At 40.6% G+C, this 18,053-nt stretch overlaps 1 protein-coding gene across 4 annotated transcripts in view; it reads right to left on the reverse strand.

Annotated features, from left to right (window-relative positions):
- Positions 1-14,752, reverse strand: part of LOC119032289 (NXPE family member 3-like) — a 16,768-nt gene extending 2,016 nt beyond the window's left edge. The window contains exons 1-8 of one of the 4 annotated variants that reach the window (XM_037121274.1): positions 14,618-14,752; positions 6,731-6,838; positions 4,210-4,379; positions 2,496-2,939; positions 1,338-1,633; positions 893-963; positions 222-425; positions 1-138 (exon numbers count right to left, since the gene is read on the reverse strand). The exon at positions 1-138 is cut by the window's left edge and continues 2,016 nt beyond it. In XM_037121274.1, coding sequence (XP_036977169.1) covers positions 1-138; positions 222-425; positions 893-963; positions 1,338-1,633; positions 2,496-2,939; positions 4,210-4,317 — 1,261 coding nt within the window. In that variant the 5' untranslated portion in view covers positions 4,318-4,379; positions 6,731-6,838; positions 14,618-14,752. Of the gene's footprint in view, positions 139-221; positions 426-892; positions 964-1,337; positions 1,634-2,495; positions 2,940-4,209; positions 4,380-5,470; positions 5,538-6,730; positions 7,235-14,617 lie in introns of those variants that run through there. The other 3 variants (XM_037121275.1, XM_037121276.1, XM_037121273.1) reach the window with 3 other exon arrangements.
- Positions 14,753-18,053: the final 3,301 nt, after the last annotated feature.

The following is an 18,053-nucleotide window of genomic DNA, read 5'->3' on the forward strand; positions in this document are numbered from 1 at the left end:
GCAGTTCACTGGTTGGGATAGGGACAATGCGGATAGGAGGACCGTGGAAGCGGTACTTCATCAAGATGTTGTTTGTATAATCCAAGGATATGAAAGGTCCAGCTTTCCTCTCATTGTGCAGGTCAAACTCCTTCAGATCTGAAAGTATTAGAGAGGGAACAAATTAGGCTGCAGTGTGACTAAGATTAAACTGTAACCAGAAGTCCTTGTGAATCACCTACTTGGTAGTTCAGCATTAAGATATTCAAAAAACTGCCTCACGGTGGAGTCTCCGAACATGTAGACAACTTTGCCTCTCAGACACCGAGTGATTGCTTCATTGTTGAACTGGTGACCTGCTGATCCACCGAGTGCATGCCACACACCCTGGTAATAATAGCCAGCAGGTCCAGACTTCACAATGCTGCTCTCCACATTTGGTTGACCTGAGAATAAGTCAAAGAGCAACACTTACCATATTATCGTCACCACCTTGTTACTGCTGTTTACATTTGCCCGGATGAAAATGTAAGAAATGTACGACAGAATTATTTCATGATTTGTGTATATGTATATAAGTAACCGTACATATGGTCTGTGTTTGTGTAGCACAAGGGAGCATCAAGCTTTCATTTCATTACACAACCCTGTGTTGTATAATGCATCCTTAGAAACTAGACACACTGGGAACAGCTGGTGTCATGTTCATGAACTTTGACCCTCACACTCCCATGCTCCAAGGACTCTTCTCAAAGTGACCTGAATGCATATCTGAACAGGACAGCACTACCCAGAGGAAAGTCATGAGTTGTTTACAATTGATATACCTTTTTTTACTTTCACAGACTGTCACATATTCAGTTTGAACTATTATTATGGACGTCGGTGCCAGGAGTAAAAAATGATGCTTTACCTTCCTTTTTTGGCAACACAGTGATGTCGGCAGGTCCCGAGGCCCGAATGGGGACTTTCATGTTGACCCGACTGAAGGAAAGCATAGATAATACAACATTTCTTACAAACACTACAACATAAACAACATCAATACAAGGACGGAGGACAAAAACATTTTTAGACAATTTAAAAAACTTAAACAACAATCATGTAGGAAAAAACTGCCTGAAAGTTCTTTCAAAACCACACAAAACATTTTCATATAAGAAATGGTTCCAATGACTATGTAATACCAATGTGTGGCTTGCAGTGATGAACCCAAGGTTGCTCTCAACTCTACTGAGTCTCATTACTGTCATCAAGATTTTATTACACAGCAGGCAGCTGTTACCTATCACACAAAAACCCATTGCTAGAAATTTGAGGTTATGCAAAATTCCAGTCTTATCTCTTTCCTCCCTTACCTGTCAAAGAGCTTCTCCTCCTTGGCCTTGAGGTTTTGCTTGAATTCTCCCATGCTGTGTGTGATACGAGCCTTACAGCTCAGATTTTGTGGCTTGTAGCAGAACCAGGGCTCTCCTGTGCGGACGTCCGTGTAGTTGCACTGCGGCTGCTGGGTCGGTCGCAAACAGACGTTACAGGCAGTCGTTTGGGAGAGGCTGCCTGAGCGAAAGACGCTCTTGAAGTAAATCCTGTCTGGCTCTTCGACGTTCAACCTTTGCAGCACAGTAACAGCCTCACTTGGATGAACCAGTGTCACCTGAAAAAAAAAAAGTCTGGTCATGTTCCGCCTTATCTGTTAAAAAAGTGAGTACTACTGAATACTTAAGCTGCACCATTTGTTTCAGATCCAAAGCAAACTGCATCTTCAGACTTAGCTGGACAAGCTTCAGATCCCCCCCACTTGTTGAAAGTGGCGTGGATATAATGTAAAGCTGTAGTAGGAAATACTATGTAGGCAGTGAAGTATTTTACACTATATTGTTTGGTGTGGTTACAATTTATGTTAAAAAAAAAAAATAGCTGGATAGTTCTTATATGGTGTGTTTGCCTCTGTATGTGGGTCGCGCGCTCTACCGACTGAGCTACTGTGGTGCCCCCTGTATGTTTATTTTCTATCCTTGTTATTTCTGTATATCTTTTTCTAAATTGTGCAAAATAAATCTAAGTTCCAAATCTACTCAGCTACGGACAACTCTGGAGGGGAGAGGTAGGTGGAGAACCAGAACATATGGAGGAATAAACACCTAAAGGTCACATTGGATTCTGCTCTGATCCAGAGGTGTTTACCAGCTCAGACATCACTTTTTAACATTTGGAATGAAAAAGTGTATTTGTCTTCACTCCAGCGTACTGACCTGATTTTACTGTGTTAACTGCCAACGGGAGCTTAGGGGAAACTGTTGTTTTATGAATGTGCAGAGGAGAGGGGAAATATCAAAAAAAGAGACTGGATTGTGCTAGTAGCTTGAAATGATACAGTTATTACAAACTGCACATGTGCTGTGTGAGAAGTCAAAGTTGACAAGAGTAGAACAAGTAATTCAGCTGGGGCTTCGCAAACAGTCAACTAGAAGTTAGATTAAAAACAGCTACAATACAATCACATGTAACATAATCACCTGGACCTGTGCGCTTCCCTCCCATAGTAAAGAGAAAACAGCAGTGTATGTGCCATTGAGATGATCCACCACTTTCCCAGCAACACCTGCTACCAGGCTCGGGTTGTGCAGCCGAGTGAGTAAGACGTCTCCCCCAGTGTTCTTTGGACGTCCTTTAAAGTCACGCATTTTTATTGTGACCTCCAGCTGGTCCCCTATCTGCCACTGTCGTCCTTCTTTTCCTGGAAGAATGGTGAAGGTGCTGTGGGCAGGATCACTGGTTTCCTCCAGCGAAAGAGGAGATAGCAAAACTGGAGTTTTAGGCCAAGCAGTGGATTCTAGTAGAAGGCGTTCCTCCTCAGCATCCTCAGGAGATAACGGCTCGAAGGTGCAGAAGCCATGGTGCCTGTGATGGTCTGTGGCAGGTTTCAGGAGGCCAGTGGTAAAGTTCACTTTATACCAAACCTGGCAAGAGTCAGGAGAGATGGCAAATATTAAATGAAACAGAACGACAAGAAGGAAGATTCTTAGTGCTGCAAAGCATAAAATGACATGTTTTTTGACAAATCAATCCGTGACCTGCTAGCTACAGGTATTCATGCCTTTTCCTACTTTTCCTTGGTCACTCATTCTGTTGTAACACTGACCACTAGAAGAAATGCAGGAATTTCAAGGTAGGCTACTCAATCTGTTTTGCACACTGTTTTGCAAGTTTTTCTTTTGTATGTGCCTCAAAGTCTTGTTCAGTGAAAATGTTGAAAATGACATGATATGGATCATGGTTGAAAAGTTGCATTGAATTTTGCTACATACACATTAGGTTGAACCACGCTGAACGCACAAATCATCAGGGACTACTTTCTCAAACTCCACTAAGGACATAAAGGTAAAAGCCATTACACGTAATATTTGAACTGAACAAAGTATTTAATTATGACTGTAACACACACCCACATTTGTTTGGCTACAGAGACAAAGTCATATTTAATGAGTCACTTAAAGTCCAACTCAACTCCCATTTAGTCATTCCTTCACTGGCTTCTGAAAACTAGACATTTGTTGAGATTTATGTCTCTAGCAGGGACAAATTCGATCCAGTAGGTTAAACATTTAAGGTCTCGTAATGGAATGAAAATCACAGATTAATGCCAACAATATCCTTAACTAGAGGAGCTTCTGCTGTCAGTGATATACAGGTCAGGGTTGTGAGGGAAATTTCCCTGTAAAAGCACAATGTGTGATATGTACCACTAGGTGTCTCTCAATCAAAACGAATGATGTAAGTTGTGTGGGATCATAAGAGTTTTCTTGTAAAACAACCAGCACAGTCAATGAAATTCAATGTGATTCAGGTAGAAATGTTCATGGATGAGGTCATGTTTGAAAGTTTTATTCATACTATCTTTAGTTCCTCAATTTCTGAGCCTCTACTGGGAGTTACAGCAACAGGCGACCGAATGAAACAAGCTTTGGAGAAGATTAGGTATTTCTCTATGTTTGACAGTTGTTGACAACATTTGGGATGATGTCAGTGCCAGCATAGCAACTGTCTAGTCTTTTCTGGACATTTAAATGAAGAAATGTAACATCATTCATTTGAACTCAAACTGCTTTTATTATCATTTGCAAATATTTGGAATGACTATTCTGAATTCTGACGAATATATATATATATATTTATGTATATAAAAAACAGGATCTAACTCAAGTGGTAATACTATAACCAAGCTCTCACCTCCAGGCTTTCGATGTTTTGCAGCACAAAGATAAAGACAGCCAGAGTCAGAAAGAGGAAAATGGCAGTGTAGTTGATCTCCCCCTTTAGACAAGCCCTGACCTTCATGATCAGTGATCACTCTTCATCTGTGGCTGCATAGCATAGCACTGAGACCAGTTCTTCTGGTGCTGGATTGGAAAATGGAACACACAAAAAAAAAAGCTCAAGTGAAACCTTGTTATGCTCAGAGTAAGAATTTCATTTGCAAAAAACTTGAACCAATTGCGAAATGCTCGCTACATAAATGCCCTTTGTGACATAATGTTAATATTTGCACTGCAATCTTTTACAATCTGATACCACAATATGTAAACTCACTTTAAGAGCAAGTGCACCAATATCTGTTTTCAGTCTCATTCCACAATCAGCAATACTAATTTCCTTCTAGCTATTATTCAAATGCATTTCTGTAAATGCAGTGATGCAACAATCACGATGCAATCTCTTTTTTTTCAGCCACACTAGCAGCATGTGTACACAACGTTTGACCACACTGAACTGTCTCAACAACGACTGGATGGATTGCCATGTATTATGGTATGGAATGTAGAAATACCATGGACTTTTCTGTAGCACCATCAGCAAGTCAATGATACCTTAACCAGAACAATCTCTGAAAATCTACCGCATGGACTGACACAGACAGAAATGTGCCAGCATGAGGATGACATTCATGTTTTTGACAAAATGTATCAACAGCTATTGGAATGACGGACACAGAATTTGGTACAACCGTTCACGTTTACCTCAGGGTGAATTGAAATGACTGACATTCCATCTAGAGCCATGAGTTGGGGTTACAAACCCAGAGGCACTGGCTTGTTATGTTGTCGCTGCAGTAACATACCAAGGTTGCTATGTCTCAGAGGCATACCCAGGTTAGCATATCTCTGCAGTAGTGGATAAGTAAACCAGTAGGTATATATAATTTAGTACATAACAGATACTGATACATGTACTTGGCTCACAGGCTGTGGGTGGATAAGCCACAACAAAGGGATTAACAGGTCCAGTGAATACCCTAGATAATCCTGTTACAGTGCAATGTTCTGCTGTGACACCTTGGGTCCTGCCATGCAGGTGGATGCCACCATCCACACAAACACAGTTTTAGTGCATCCTGCCCACAGCAATGGCAGACCCAGGTGGCAGGACAATGCACACTGCTACACCAGAAATGATGATCAGTGTCGCCTGTGTGTGATGGTCCAGTCTTTACCTTTTGCTCTTCCCACTGACAGTAGATGGTCAAGGTCCACCAAATGTAAACAAATCAAATGGTCCGACTGACAAACACACAAAGTTCAGTTCAGATACTGCACTTTTCACCTCGCAAACTGCTTCTATTCAGAATGCAGGTGAGACAGAGCATGTGTTCCCCCAATATCGGTTCATTCCATATATTAGAAGGCGAAATGAACATAATCAATCTGGTACACACACATACATGCACATTTTTTTTTTTTTATTGTTGTTTTGTTATCATTGTCATGATGAAGTTTTGAATGTCTGTCATGAAACCAGATTACAATTTAAATTCACAGAGTAAGTTGGCATTAAAAAAAAATCAATTTCATGAAATGTGTTTTAATTACTACTTTATTATTAATTATTAATTTGCATCATACCCAAATTTATAACTATTCTATGTGCTACAGTCAAATTAATTATCTCCTCTTAAATTAGTCTCTGCTTGAAAGCAAAAACACAAATAACTATTTTTTTAACATAATTGCATATAAATTCAGGCGTCAAGGGGTTAAAGAAAAAAAAAAGGCTGTTTTGCAGAAACAAAAGAAAAATGAGGGTGTTCTTATAGTATTCAGGTCTCATGTGTCAGAAGCAACAAATTGTCTATGGACCACTGTTCCTTAAGGGCAGAAACTGAGCTTCAAGTTGCTGACAAACCAGTGTTAGAGACATTTCATTCATATAATAGGTATTTCACTGTATAATACAGTTTGGGGGAAATTAGTTCATTTTGTTCATTGTACATTCACTGTGCTTCAAGATATATTCAAATAACCAATGTTTGACTTTTTTTTAATCTATTCTTATTACAGACTGTGATATAAATTTGGCATTCAATTGCGAAAGAGACAAAAATGCTACAAGTCTAAAGTTTAACCTGCTAAATGCTATATACAGTCAAATCAGCCCCACCAGCTGCAACATCTGCTAAACTGGTGCTTTCAGTTTTGGTACTTGAGGATGCTAACGCTTTACTATTCTTATTGAAGTTTTGGATGCAAATAGCAAGGATAAGGTATGCAGTAACTAAAGTTGAGTAAAAGTCACGGAGTACAAAGTACAATGTTTCAATCTGCGATGTAGTGGAGCAGAAGTATAAAACAGCATGAGCTGGAAAAGGAAACGTCTTCTCATATCTCTTAGAATTGTTAGTGACAGCATTTATCTTTCATGTCTATAAAATGAAACCTCAAATATACTGAGATGAATTGAAACACATGTTTCTTACCTCTAAAGAGATTCATTCGGAGAAACGGTGAAAACATCAAGCACTGATGCTTGAGCTTTCCCTGCTGGTTTACAGGAAAGTTTCCTGCTTCACTTCCAGGTAGTGACTCTGAGGGGAGTGATCACAGACAGAAACTCACAGATAAAAATGGACATCAGTATCTCATCGTGTTGCTGTCTTGTCTTCTTAAGTACTCCCATGAGCCAAAAGAGCTGCCTCAATGTGGTTATCATCTTTTACAGGCACGGCAACTTGTAAAAAAAAATTAAAAAATAAAAAGAAAGACTGGGTCAAAACCTCCGCTGCATTTCAGTAGTAGTCCCACTTCCTCTCACTCACTTAGCCTCAGCCCTTGGTATTACGTAACAGCATACGTCACACAGAGGCCACATGGAGAAAGGGGGGAAAGTGGGCAGGGGAGGAGAGGGGGATATAAAAGGAATGCACTCTTGTAAACTTTCAGCCAGAACCTCAACCTGCAAACTCACGTCAGTAAGGCAAAGACATCTTATGGGGATAACTGCAGTACATCGGCACTGACTCCTCAAATGTGTTTATCTCTACACTTGTGACAGAGATATAACTGAAGCAGGTATTTTATAGTTTAACAATGAACTTTTAAACCTAAAATAAGTGAAATGATAAACTTGACTGGAGATTTAAAATTTTTAACATACCCCAAGCATATTTTTCTGCATTATAAAAAGTTTTCATATCAGTGCATATTGAACAACATATACAACAATGCGGATACATCTGTGATAAGCCAGTATTATCAAATAATATCAGGCAACCAATATTTCAGTCGGGCTCTAGAGTTTAGGTAATGCTTGAAATAAAGAGATCACTGAAGCTAGTCAGTAGCTACAAAAATCCAACCTATATTAAAAATAAAATATCAATCTTTTAATGAGATATTCTAAAGAAACTATTCGCAACATAGCGCGTGAACCTAAAAACATGTAAGCCTGAATAGATTAAAACGAATAAGGAAAAGCTAAAGACTAAAGTTTTTAATGCCCCTACTGCTGCTTTGAGATTAGAGTTTGGTTCAACACCATGTCTACTTGTAAAAAAAAATAAAAAATAAAAAAAAAACCCCCAGAAGGTGAGAAAATATTAACCTTAATAATTCACATAAGAAGTGGGGCTAAAACCAAATAATATATCGATATTGGCCCATCACAGATATGCAGAAAAAGATGCATTATCTCAGATTGAATCTTTGGTATTCATTTCATTAGAACTGTTGAACTGAACTTTAAGGCCTTCTCTTTCCCCCTAGAACCCCCCCCTCCCACAGTTTTGGTGCTAAGGTACAGTAAAGCTCAGGCTTTGCTACATGAATATAGTAACTTTAGAGAAGTGGAGGACACAGTCTGTTTGATAACAAGACACAAGATCTGGAAATGTGTAATTTAGTCGATTACATTGTTGGAATCTGTTCCATTTACAATGGACCACGCTTTGCACCATGCACCATTGATGTTTGTGCATATTCCCAGGGTAAGGAGGATCCTGAAGTGTATAATCCATTCAATAATGGATGGATAGTTACGTGACTGAATTATTTGGAACAGCACAGTATCAAGTAATGTTACATTAACAGACTGGTTTCTTTTCCTGCTTGCCTGGCGGCCTTCAGTAAACTCTCCCTATCGCAGACAAGGTGATGGTATTGCGTTACGTAATCGAGACTAGATAAGTTGTGGAGAAAATAAACTGAAAACATGTCGGATAAGAGAGGTCTGGCTATGTGAGACTAAATGTGACTTGAATGCCACACTTGTCAGCCTCCGGTAGAATCAGCTGTTCAAACGTTTAGAATTATCCCGTGACTGTTAATATTTAACGGGAGCCCATATTTTCTAACCCTATCGCCAGAGTGATGTGTGGAAAGTGTTTCATGGAGTGGAAAATTACTTTATCGGTTGATTTTTTTTGGTTTCCATTGACTTTTGCTATGTTTTGTTTTTGGCAAATTGTACAATGTTCATCAGAAAAGATTTTCAACTTGAATAATTTGTTGATCAAGATCTGATGTGTGACTGAAGCAGTGTACATTACTTGGAGAGCCACATTAGAATAACCCAGGGAAGAAGACTGGATTCAGACAAGAAACAAGAAGTCTATGGACACCAAGGTGAGTGCAACAAGTATTATTAAGCTGATAAATTAAACAGCCTGACATGATAACCAGTCCTTCTCAAAGTCTTCAGACATCTTGAGCCGATTCTCTGCAGTCACAACTGTGTCGAGGATTATTCTCTAAAAAAAGTATAAAGTCCTCACACACCTCACTGAAGGTACAAGTTGCACAATGAATGCAGAACTCACGGGAGGATTTACTATGAGTATTTTAGAATTTAGCATGCACCAGTTTTTCATGCAAAATCATGGGTGTTTGATTGGGGTCACTTGGCACGCTCACTGGCTGATGCATTAAATCCCTTAAGGGAAGGTAGGGTTGTTAAACTATGCTGAGTTACAATAATGCCAACCATTTAACCGTAATGATTTTATCTTTGTGTACCATTCACAAACTGCTAGGCCTAAAACTTGTTCAGGGAGCATACACGTTGAACATGCATGTTTTCTGGAGTGTCTGCTGAGAGCTTTGCTTTCCTGTTGCTGCAGCTGCTGATCTGGCTCCTTTCTTTGTTCCATTCTCGCACAGTGAGACAGCCAAACTTTTTCATGTGACTTTTGCTCCTAATCTGTTACAGATGTGACTAAAATGTTGCTAAGTGCAGTGCTTGGGATTAAAAGTAAAATTACACGTTTTTCATAATGAAGCACACATAAAAAAATGACTATTACAGTAAGAAAACTATAGCCTGACAAAAACGCTCAAATTATTGCTGTAAGAGATAGTGACAGGGTTAATGTCTAGATTATTTGAAGCTAAACAGACTATAGATGACACACTAATTGACAGGCAGATGATTGAATTATGCTTAGCTGAGCCTTTCACCCTGCTTGTAAATGTGGAACAGTATAAAGGATCTCTGCAGTAGCTGAGTTATTACTTGACAGATCTGGGCTATTTCCCTTGAGCTAAAGGGACTTCCTCAGATGACGTGTTTTCTTGCTCAAAGGCTCTCTGAGTTCTCGGGTTCATTCAAAACAAATGAGAAGTAGAAGTATTGTGGCTAGTGAACCAATACTTTTGGACCTTACTGTGTCTATGGTTAAACATGCAATAATACTGCTTCTTGTCAGAAGGGCTTCTCTTAAAAAAACAGGAAGTGAGGTTTCCATAGAAACAGGAACAGTTTTATTTAATTTCTCAGTTTGACTTGCAAAAACTTGGTTACACAGTATCTGACTTGACCTCTTCAGGAGTTGAAACATTGTGAAACAAAATGGGAGATCCAAACAGGGATTTTAAATACACAAAAGAGGTAGCCAGTGCACAGGGTGAGTGTGAGCCATTGCAGGATAGGAATCTTCTACGAGAAACGTACAAAAGTTTGAAGAATTAGAATGGAGAATGCAGGAGTTATTAAGGAATAGGAAAATAAGAGAGAGGAGAAGGAGGAAAGACGACTGCCACGCAGGGCAGACACAGAGTGCATATCCTTTAATGATTATGTGTGGACATCCTGAGAATAATCATACAAACAAAGTCAAAGATTTCTCCTGTGGCATCCCACACTGGCAGTCACATGGAAGTGGTCAGCATGTTGGTTGTAAGGGAGGAGCTAGAGGGCTTGGTAGGAGAGGCTACTGGGAGTTTGGTTTTAAAGGCAGATATCAGTAGATAGCAGACAGGCTGGGAGAAGTGTATAACATGTGTGTAGAAATGATAAAAAAAAAAAAAAAAAGCCTGCACATCTGCAGCATTTTCTTCATTTCAAGTAAACTGTTGCTTTCAAAACCAATACCATGATCGTTCTTACTGTGAATGGTTTCAGTATCCTTTTCATGCAGATACAGCAGCAACAGTCTCATCTATTTATATGAAAAACTGTCAGTTTCAGCTGCAATCATCAGATCTGAAACTATTAACAGAGCTCCTATTGAATGTCCAAAGACTTTCCCATTGCCTGTACTGTCCTGTGATCCTTCTTGCTTTGTTTTATGGCAAGCTCCAACCACTTAAACGAACAAAACAACTGCTTCACAACATGCCAGCTTATAAACCGTGGTCTCAACTCCAACGGGCCTTTTCCGCACACATGGGCTGGCTCGGCTTGAATCAGTTTGACTTCGCACGTCAGCTCAACCCAGCGTTCATCTGACAAAGTCCTATGTTATTTAGTTATTCAGATGCTTTAATTATGAAGTAGCAACATGACTCTTGAACAAGGTGGAGGCAAACATGATGAAACAGTAAAGTGCAGCAGATGTCTGTGTATCATACAGGAAGAGGAACTACACTTCAAATCATGGAGATTCAGTTAAAAGCCAAGAAAAGAACTGAGAGATCAACAGAATATGATTATAAGAACATGTTTTTCTCTGGTTTCCTGCTGACGTGACTTGCAAGTGTGGGGGGGTCACAAGTTTGCTGTGATCACGAGATGTCACGCATCTCTTTGGCAATGTCTGGCACATCTCGGCTTGGTTAAACTGGTGATGGAAACACAAATCAGCATGACTGGGGGGTTGGGGGCCTGCAAAAAATGCCAATGGAAAGAACCCTGATATGGTATTAGCCTCAACACTTTAAAACTATTGTTTTGTTGTCCTTGGCAAACACCAGTGAGTCGATTACACAGCCAGTCACATCACACATCAGTTCACTATTTGTATGTTCAGGCAAATACAGCAGCTCTTCCTACACCACCATACCCATCTCAAGTTTCAGCATCTTTGAAGCCTCTACACAGCACAGATGAGAGACACATTGATTGCACTCATTATGAAGCATCTCTCAAGCCTAAGTGTACTCCACTGCACAATTAACAATATCCTATTTCTGATGAAATGGAAACTGGATCAGCTCCAGTCATTGATGCACTGCTGGAATAGAAAGTGATGGTACCGTTACTCTAGACTGCCTTTTCAATGCGAGAGTATTGTGCTGTTATTCCGCCTCGCCGTCTGTATATAAAGAGGCAGAATAGGGGGACAGCTTGGTTCTGCCTCCGATGGGGGACCTGCACAATTTGGATGAAATGGGTGAAAAATAATGTACTGTGTCGGACACGGGTGCGGATCGGGTCGGACGCCTGGAGAGCACGGGTCGAGTTTTGCGATTGCCATTTTCAAGGTGTCACGTGCAAAACAAGAATAAATCATTATCAGCGACACATCTACAAAAATCTGCGTGCATTTCAAAATGATAAGCATTTATATTTCATATGAGCTCATTCATGCATGCTTGCACCCTACCAGAACTCCCATTCCCCACACTGGCTTACTTTCATTTTTTAAAAAATGCATGCATCTAATTTTCCTTAGGGTGCAGGATGGGTGTATCAATTGGTCGGCTCGGGTGCGTAATGTAATTTGTGCTACTGTCAGAAAATGGGTTTTAAACATGTCGGGTACAGGCGGGTGCGGGTTTGAAAAAATAAGACCTGTGCAGGACTCTGGTTTGTGTCATCATACTGTAATATTTATACTTGAGTCATAGGCTACTTCGGGTATTTCATTTTTTTTCTCTGGTTATAATGCTCTCACACAGCCATCATGAACTCCCCTGCATGGGCTTGGAATGAAGATTTGTCTACTATTGTACAGAAACACTATTTTTATTATATGTTTCAAGAGAGGAGTTTTGCTCTAGCTAATTATCAAGCTAAATATTGAACATGCTAGTTAACGTCAAGGACTGCGGTGTGTATGTGAGTGGAGGAGCCTCCGAGGGCGTGAAGTGCAATGCTCTGGGTTGGAAAATAGCTTTATATTAATTTTTTCACTATTACAGCCCTGAATTAGCAGTACTGAATTCATTAAAAGTAATGCAAACAAAAGAGACTGACTGAAATGTTGGTACGAGTTGGAAAGGCAGAAATATTTTTTCACATTCCATATTTAGACTATGGCGGGCCGCCACAGTCTCCTCAGTGTATGGGAAACACTGCAGTGGGGATGCACTGCACTGCAAAAACTTGGCTTCAAAGCCTGCCACTCTTGCCGGGGGCTTGATCCTCCACACGGCGTGACTGACGCTGCTCTAGTTAAAAAAAATATTGCCTGCTTGCACCACCACCAGGTTGTACAGCTGGCCCATTACTTACTGTTGGGATGAAATAACTGTCAAACTGTCCTGTCAAAACAGGATGCACTATGTAGGCTTTTGGATGTCCAAGGGGAAGTGTTTGCTGCTTGTATTTCTCACACACGAAGTGCGTCCAACTGAAATTCTTAAGGTCCTGCTTTGTTTCTTGAGTCTTATCATCCACTGCAGACAGTAGACCCAGGACTGCCCCTAGTATGACAAGATTTTGAATCATGCATCTCTAAAACACTTTCCACAAACTGTTGTTTAGTCCACAGAAATGATGCATTCCACTAAGGCATTAAATGCAACAGGGGAAAGGGAGCTCTTGTACTTGGACTGTCTTTTGTCCCCATGGCTACTGTATGCTCAGACTGAAGGCAAATCTGATTTGTTCCTTAAATCGGATCTGAAAGACACTAATCTTAGCAAGTGATTAGATTGTAGTTTTGTTTACAGGCACCGCCAACCTATCTGTATTGGTTGCTTTGGTAACTACGTAGGGGTCAGTCACTGAGTACGATCGTGACGCAGCTTTCCAATAGCATGAGAAATGGAGAGCCACATCTCTCTCCCCAAACAATCACACTGTCAAGTCGCATGGTAGATTATATATTTCAGGCTGTTGTTGTCTGTGTTGTCCTCCATACCACTCTGCTTGTAGCTGCATGGAGTCTGCTCTGCTGATGTGATGCAACTCTGTGACTGTAGACTTCACATTGTTGTGTGTCACGTTGCAACCGACACAAGGGACACTTAAGCTGAAATCTGATGTGACTGGAATCGCACATCAAACCACCTCCAAATACAGTTTGGGTCTGATTTGCAAAAATCACAATATCATGTGTTTGTTGTTGTTTTTTTCAATTTCTTTTTTAGACTTCCTAAAATCTGGATACAATCTTGAAATGCCAAAAACTGTTTTAGGCTGCCAGTCTAGCCTGTGTCTATGACGATAGACATCCCACCCCACTATGCTGTTAGCACAAGAAGTTCAAGCAGGGTATGATATCTATCAAAGACACTTCCTGTGCAGTGACGGTGCACATCGTGTGAACGAGTTTACTGACTGCCGCTGCTGCTGATCTTATTATCCCCACCTCATCCTCATCTTATCCTGGTTGAATAAATTATCAATTGTTGTTGTAGATGCTATATGCTATAATGTTGTATGGCGGTTACCGCCGGTTGCCAACCACCATAGAATGGGAAAAAAAAAGAAGAAAAAGCGGCAGTAATAGTTAACTGTTAGCTTGCTAGTGTGTGGCATGGATCTGGTGTGTGGCTGCTATGCTAATGTAAATTTAGAACCGGAGACTGTTAACACAGAATAACTCCTCGCACAACATACATCCCACAGAGCCCCTTTAAAAGACAAAATATCCAATCTAACTTTAGGCGTCCTTTCTGGATAAGAGGGAGAGTTTTCATACCAGCCCATATCAGACAACATACATGCTGAACAGTTATACCTGTCTGTGATGGATCAATAATGTCAGCCAGCCAATATACAGGTCAGAATCGATTCAGAATATTGCTTAACTGAGCCCTGCTTTATGTCACATTGCTCTCTGTGCACTCATTGCTTCCTGAAACCTTACTCCACAGGGTCAGCCCAGTAACTGATGAAGTAATCAATCACAATACATAGGATATTAAGTTGAGTATGTTATCTTTACACTGTATGCCATATACATGTAAAATATACAACTCACCATAGACTCTTAGAATACGCTGTTTTCCACATCGTTATGTCAGTAATGAAAATATCCACTTATGGACAATGCATCTAAAAAGTCTCGAAGCGATGGACGGAGCAAGACTGTAAAGACATCCTCAGATGCTGCCACACTGTTATACTGAAACTAAATGACAAGTACTTCCTGCTTTGCTGCAGTTAATAGCAGGCTGTGCTACTGGGTGTCTCCTGAACAAACTGAACAGATCAAGGATCCAGAACAAGTTAATACCTGTCAGAACATGAAAATACCTTTGGTGATGAACAAACACCGACTGGGTGGTAATCTTTGAATAAATATAGCCTATACATATATTTTCCTTAGATTGTTTTGTCAAAGCATACCAGGATTGTATGCACATCCTGCACATACCATTTGCCTACATTTTATTGTCAAGGGTCACCAACAAAGTATTCTAGAGAGAAAAACTGCCAGCAATTCATTCCTCCACACATGCACACATGGGCAACGACAATCTCACAAGACAGCTTTCACAGCCAGCAGTTACTCTTCACTGACTAATGACAGTGACTGACTGATAGGAACTTGTCATTTTTTCACTTGTTTCCATTTAGATTTTGTCTGATTTACAAGTTTTGTTAGCAGTTCTGTTTTTGTAAACAGAATACATGTTGTTTGCCTGATCGTGACATTTAGTAGACGGTGATCCTAAATGCATTCATGTTAGAGAAAAAAAAAAAAACTGCGAACATAACAGCTGTAGTCGATCTCGATTCAGAGGGACGGAAATCCTGTGCAGACTGAAGGCTGCTAAACAAAGGCTTACATGAGATGACCTGTGACTCGCCTGGAAGTGAATGAGAGCAGGCGGCAGCAGCAGGATAACAGGATACAAAAAGCTATAGTTAGGTTGGACAGTTTTTCCTGCAGCCTTCAGTCTGCACGGGAGGTCAGAGAGCAGTATATATACATATATACACATATGTATATACTATATACTATATGCCATTGTTCGCTGAAAGTGAAACCTTTTTCTTCCACGCTCTAAATGTAAATTTAGTCACTCAAAATTTGGTCGCAAAATGCAACCATTTGGTCGCAGTCTGGAGCCCCGTATATATACATAAATCAAGTTCTCAAAGTTGATCGGCAAGCGTAACGCTTTAGGTGAGTTTGACAAGGGCCAAAGGCTGTTCGCAGTCTGCAGTGGTCAGTTTCTATCAAAAGTGGTCAAAGGAACAACAGTGGTGAAACGGTGACAGGGTCATAGGCAGCCAAGGCTTATCGATGCACGTGGGGAGTGAAGGCTGGCCCATGTGGTTCCGAGCCAACAGATGAGCCACTGTTGCTCAAATTGCTGAAGTGAATGCTGGTTCTGATAAAAAGGTGTCAGAATACACAGTGCATAGACGTTTATTGTGTATGGGGCTGCATAGTCACAGACCAGTAAGGGTGCCCATGCTGACCCCTGTCCACTGCTGAAAGCGCCAACAATGGGCTTGTGAGCATCAGAACTGGACCACGGAGCAATGGAAGAAGTTGGCCCGGTCTGATGATTCACGCTTTCTTTTACATCACGTGGACGGCCGGGTGCTTGTGTGTTGCTTACCTGGGGAACACATGGCACAGGATGCACTATGGGAAGAAGGCATGCTGGTGGGAGGCAGTGTGATGCTCTGGGCAATGTTTTGCTGGGACTGGTTCTGCCCTATTCCCTGATGGCTGTGGCCTCTTTCAGCAGGATAACGCACCATGCAACAAAGCAAAAATGGTTCAGGAATGGTTTGAGGAGCACAACAACGACTTTGAGGTGTTGACTTGGCCTCCTTGGGATCCCCAGATCTCAATCCAATTGAGCATCTGTGGGATGTGCTGGCCAAACAAATCCAATCCATGGAGGCCCCAACTCACACCTTACAGGACTTAAAGGATCTGCGGCTGAAGATGTTGGTGCCAGATACCACAGCACACCTTCATGGGTCTAGTGGAGTCCACGATTCAATGGGTCAAGGCTGTTTTGGCAGCAAAAGGGGGCCCAACACAATATAAGCCAGGTGGTCATAATGTCATGGCTCATTAGTGTATACATGTCACCAAATATTGTTTGTCTAAATATCTGACAGATCGATAATTAGAGCTACTGTGTTGCATTTCTTTCATGTGTTTCATGATGAGAGTTTACATTTCATCCAAGTGGTAAGGGACGCGTCTGCTCGGCTGAACATTCATCAGCAAAACTGATAGGAGGCTGATTTACAAGAGGAGTTATGTAAAATGGAGGTTGAGCCAAGAATAGAAATCATAGATAGCCTGCAAAGCATTTTAACACTGTGCCCTGTCAACAGTACACGACTGTGCAAACTTATGTGTCTGATAACATTTGAGTATGTTTTTTCTGTGGCTTCTGGTGTGCCTGGTGTGAAAGCCTACTTATGAAGATGAAGTTAAGAAAGGCCTTGGCCACTATTTCAAGAGAAAGCGTACGCCACCCCAGACCCACATATATATATATATATATATATATATATATATATATATATATATATATATATATATATATATATATATATATATATATATATATATATATATAGGAGGGTTCAAGGTTTATTTGTGACTCCACACCCCCATTTATGTTATGGGAAGCAGTTCGGCTGTAGGTTGGTCTTACAACTTTTTTGCTTGTCTGGGACTGAGGTGTGTGAGCCGCTTTGCTTGACCCGTTGGCACCGCAATTCCTCCTCCATCTGCTCCAGGTTAAAATTTTCCGCTCCTTCATTCTTAGTGCATGATTAAACCTGGCCATTCGGCATCTCTGTCACACTGTGATCCTCAAAATAAGTAAGTAAATAACGTTTTGAGTCCCTGCGATCACAACTGTGGAAGGGATCACTGTCAGAAAACAGCTGACAGGCCTCACACGCCACACTGACGGTAGAAGTTCTGTAGCGAATTCAGTAGTCACCTCTGGAGGATCCAGCGTTTTAGAAATGTAGTTTTTTTTTTTTTTTTTTTAAACCAAGTTGATACAAGCAGCTTTTTTTTTGTAAATTTAAACCTCTACTTTAAAAAAAAAACAAAAACCAAAAAACTCTCAAAAAACACAAAATGGCTCCATACAGCTTATCCAAGTCACCTGAAGCTCTGGGATCTCGAATTGATTTGAGAAGACGTATTTACATTTACATTATGTTTACCCTTTAGATGATGAGCATTAAACTTTCATTTTGAAGGTGAACTGTTCCTTTAGCCACAACCTCTCAATTGGAGCTCTTGAGTTGCTGTTGCTGGAGCACCGACTGTTTACAGAGAAACTTCCCTGAATAAATACAGGTTAAAAGGGGGTTTTAAAATAAATATAAGAGTCTAAGTACACAAACATAGGACTTTATTATGAGAGTCCCCGGTTTAGTCTTCTATGTAATTTATCCCTGTCTCAGTCAACTTTTAA

The sequence above is a fragment of the Acanthopagrus latus genome, chromosome 14 (genome assembly GCF_904848185.1).
Source record: "Acanthopagrus latus isolate v.2019 chromosome 14, fAcaLat1.1, whole genome shotgun sequence".
NCBI classification, from domain to species: domain Eukaryota; kingdom Metazoa; phylum Chordata; class Actinopteri; order Spariformes; family Sparidae; genus Acanthopagrus; species Acanthopagrus latus.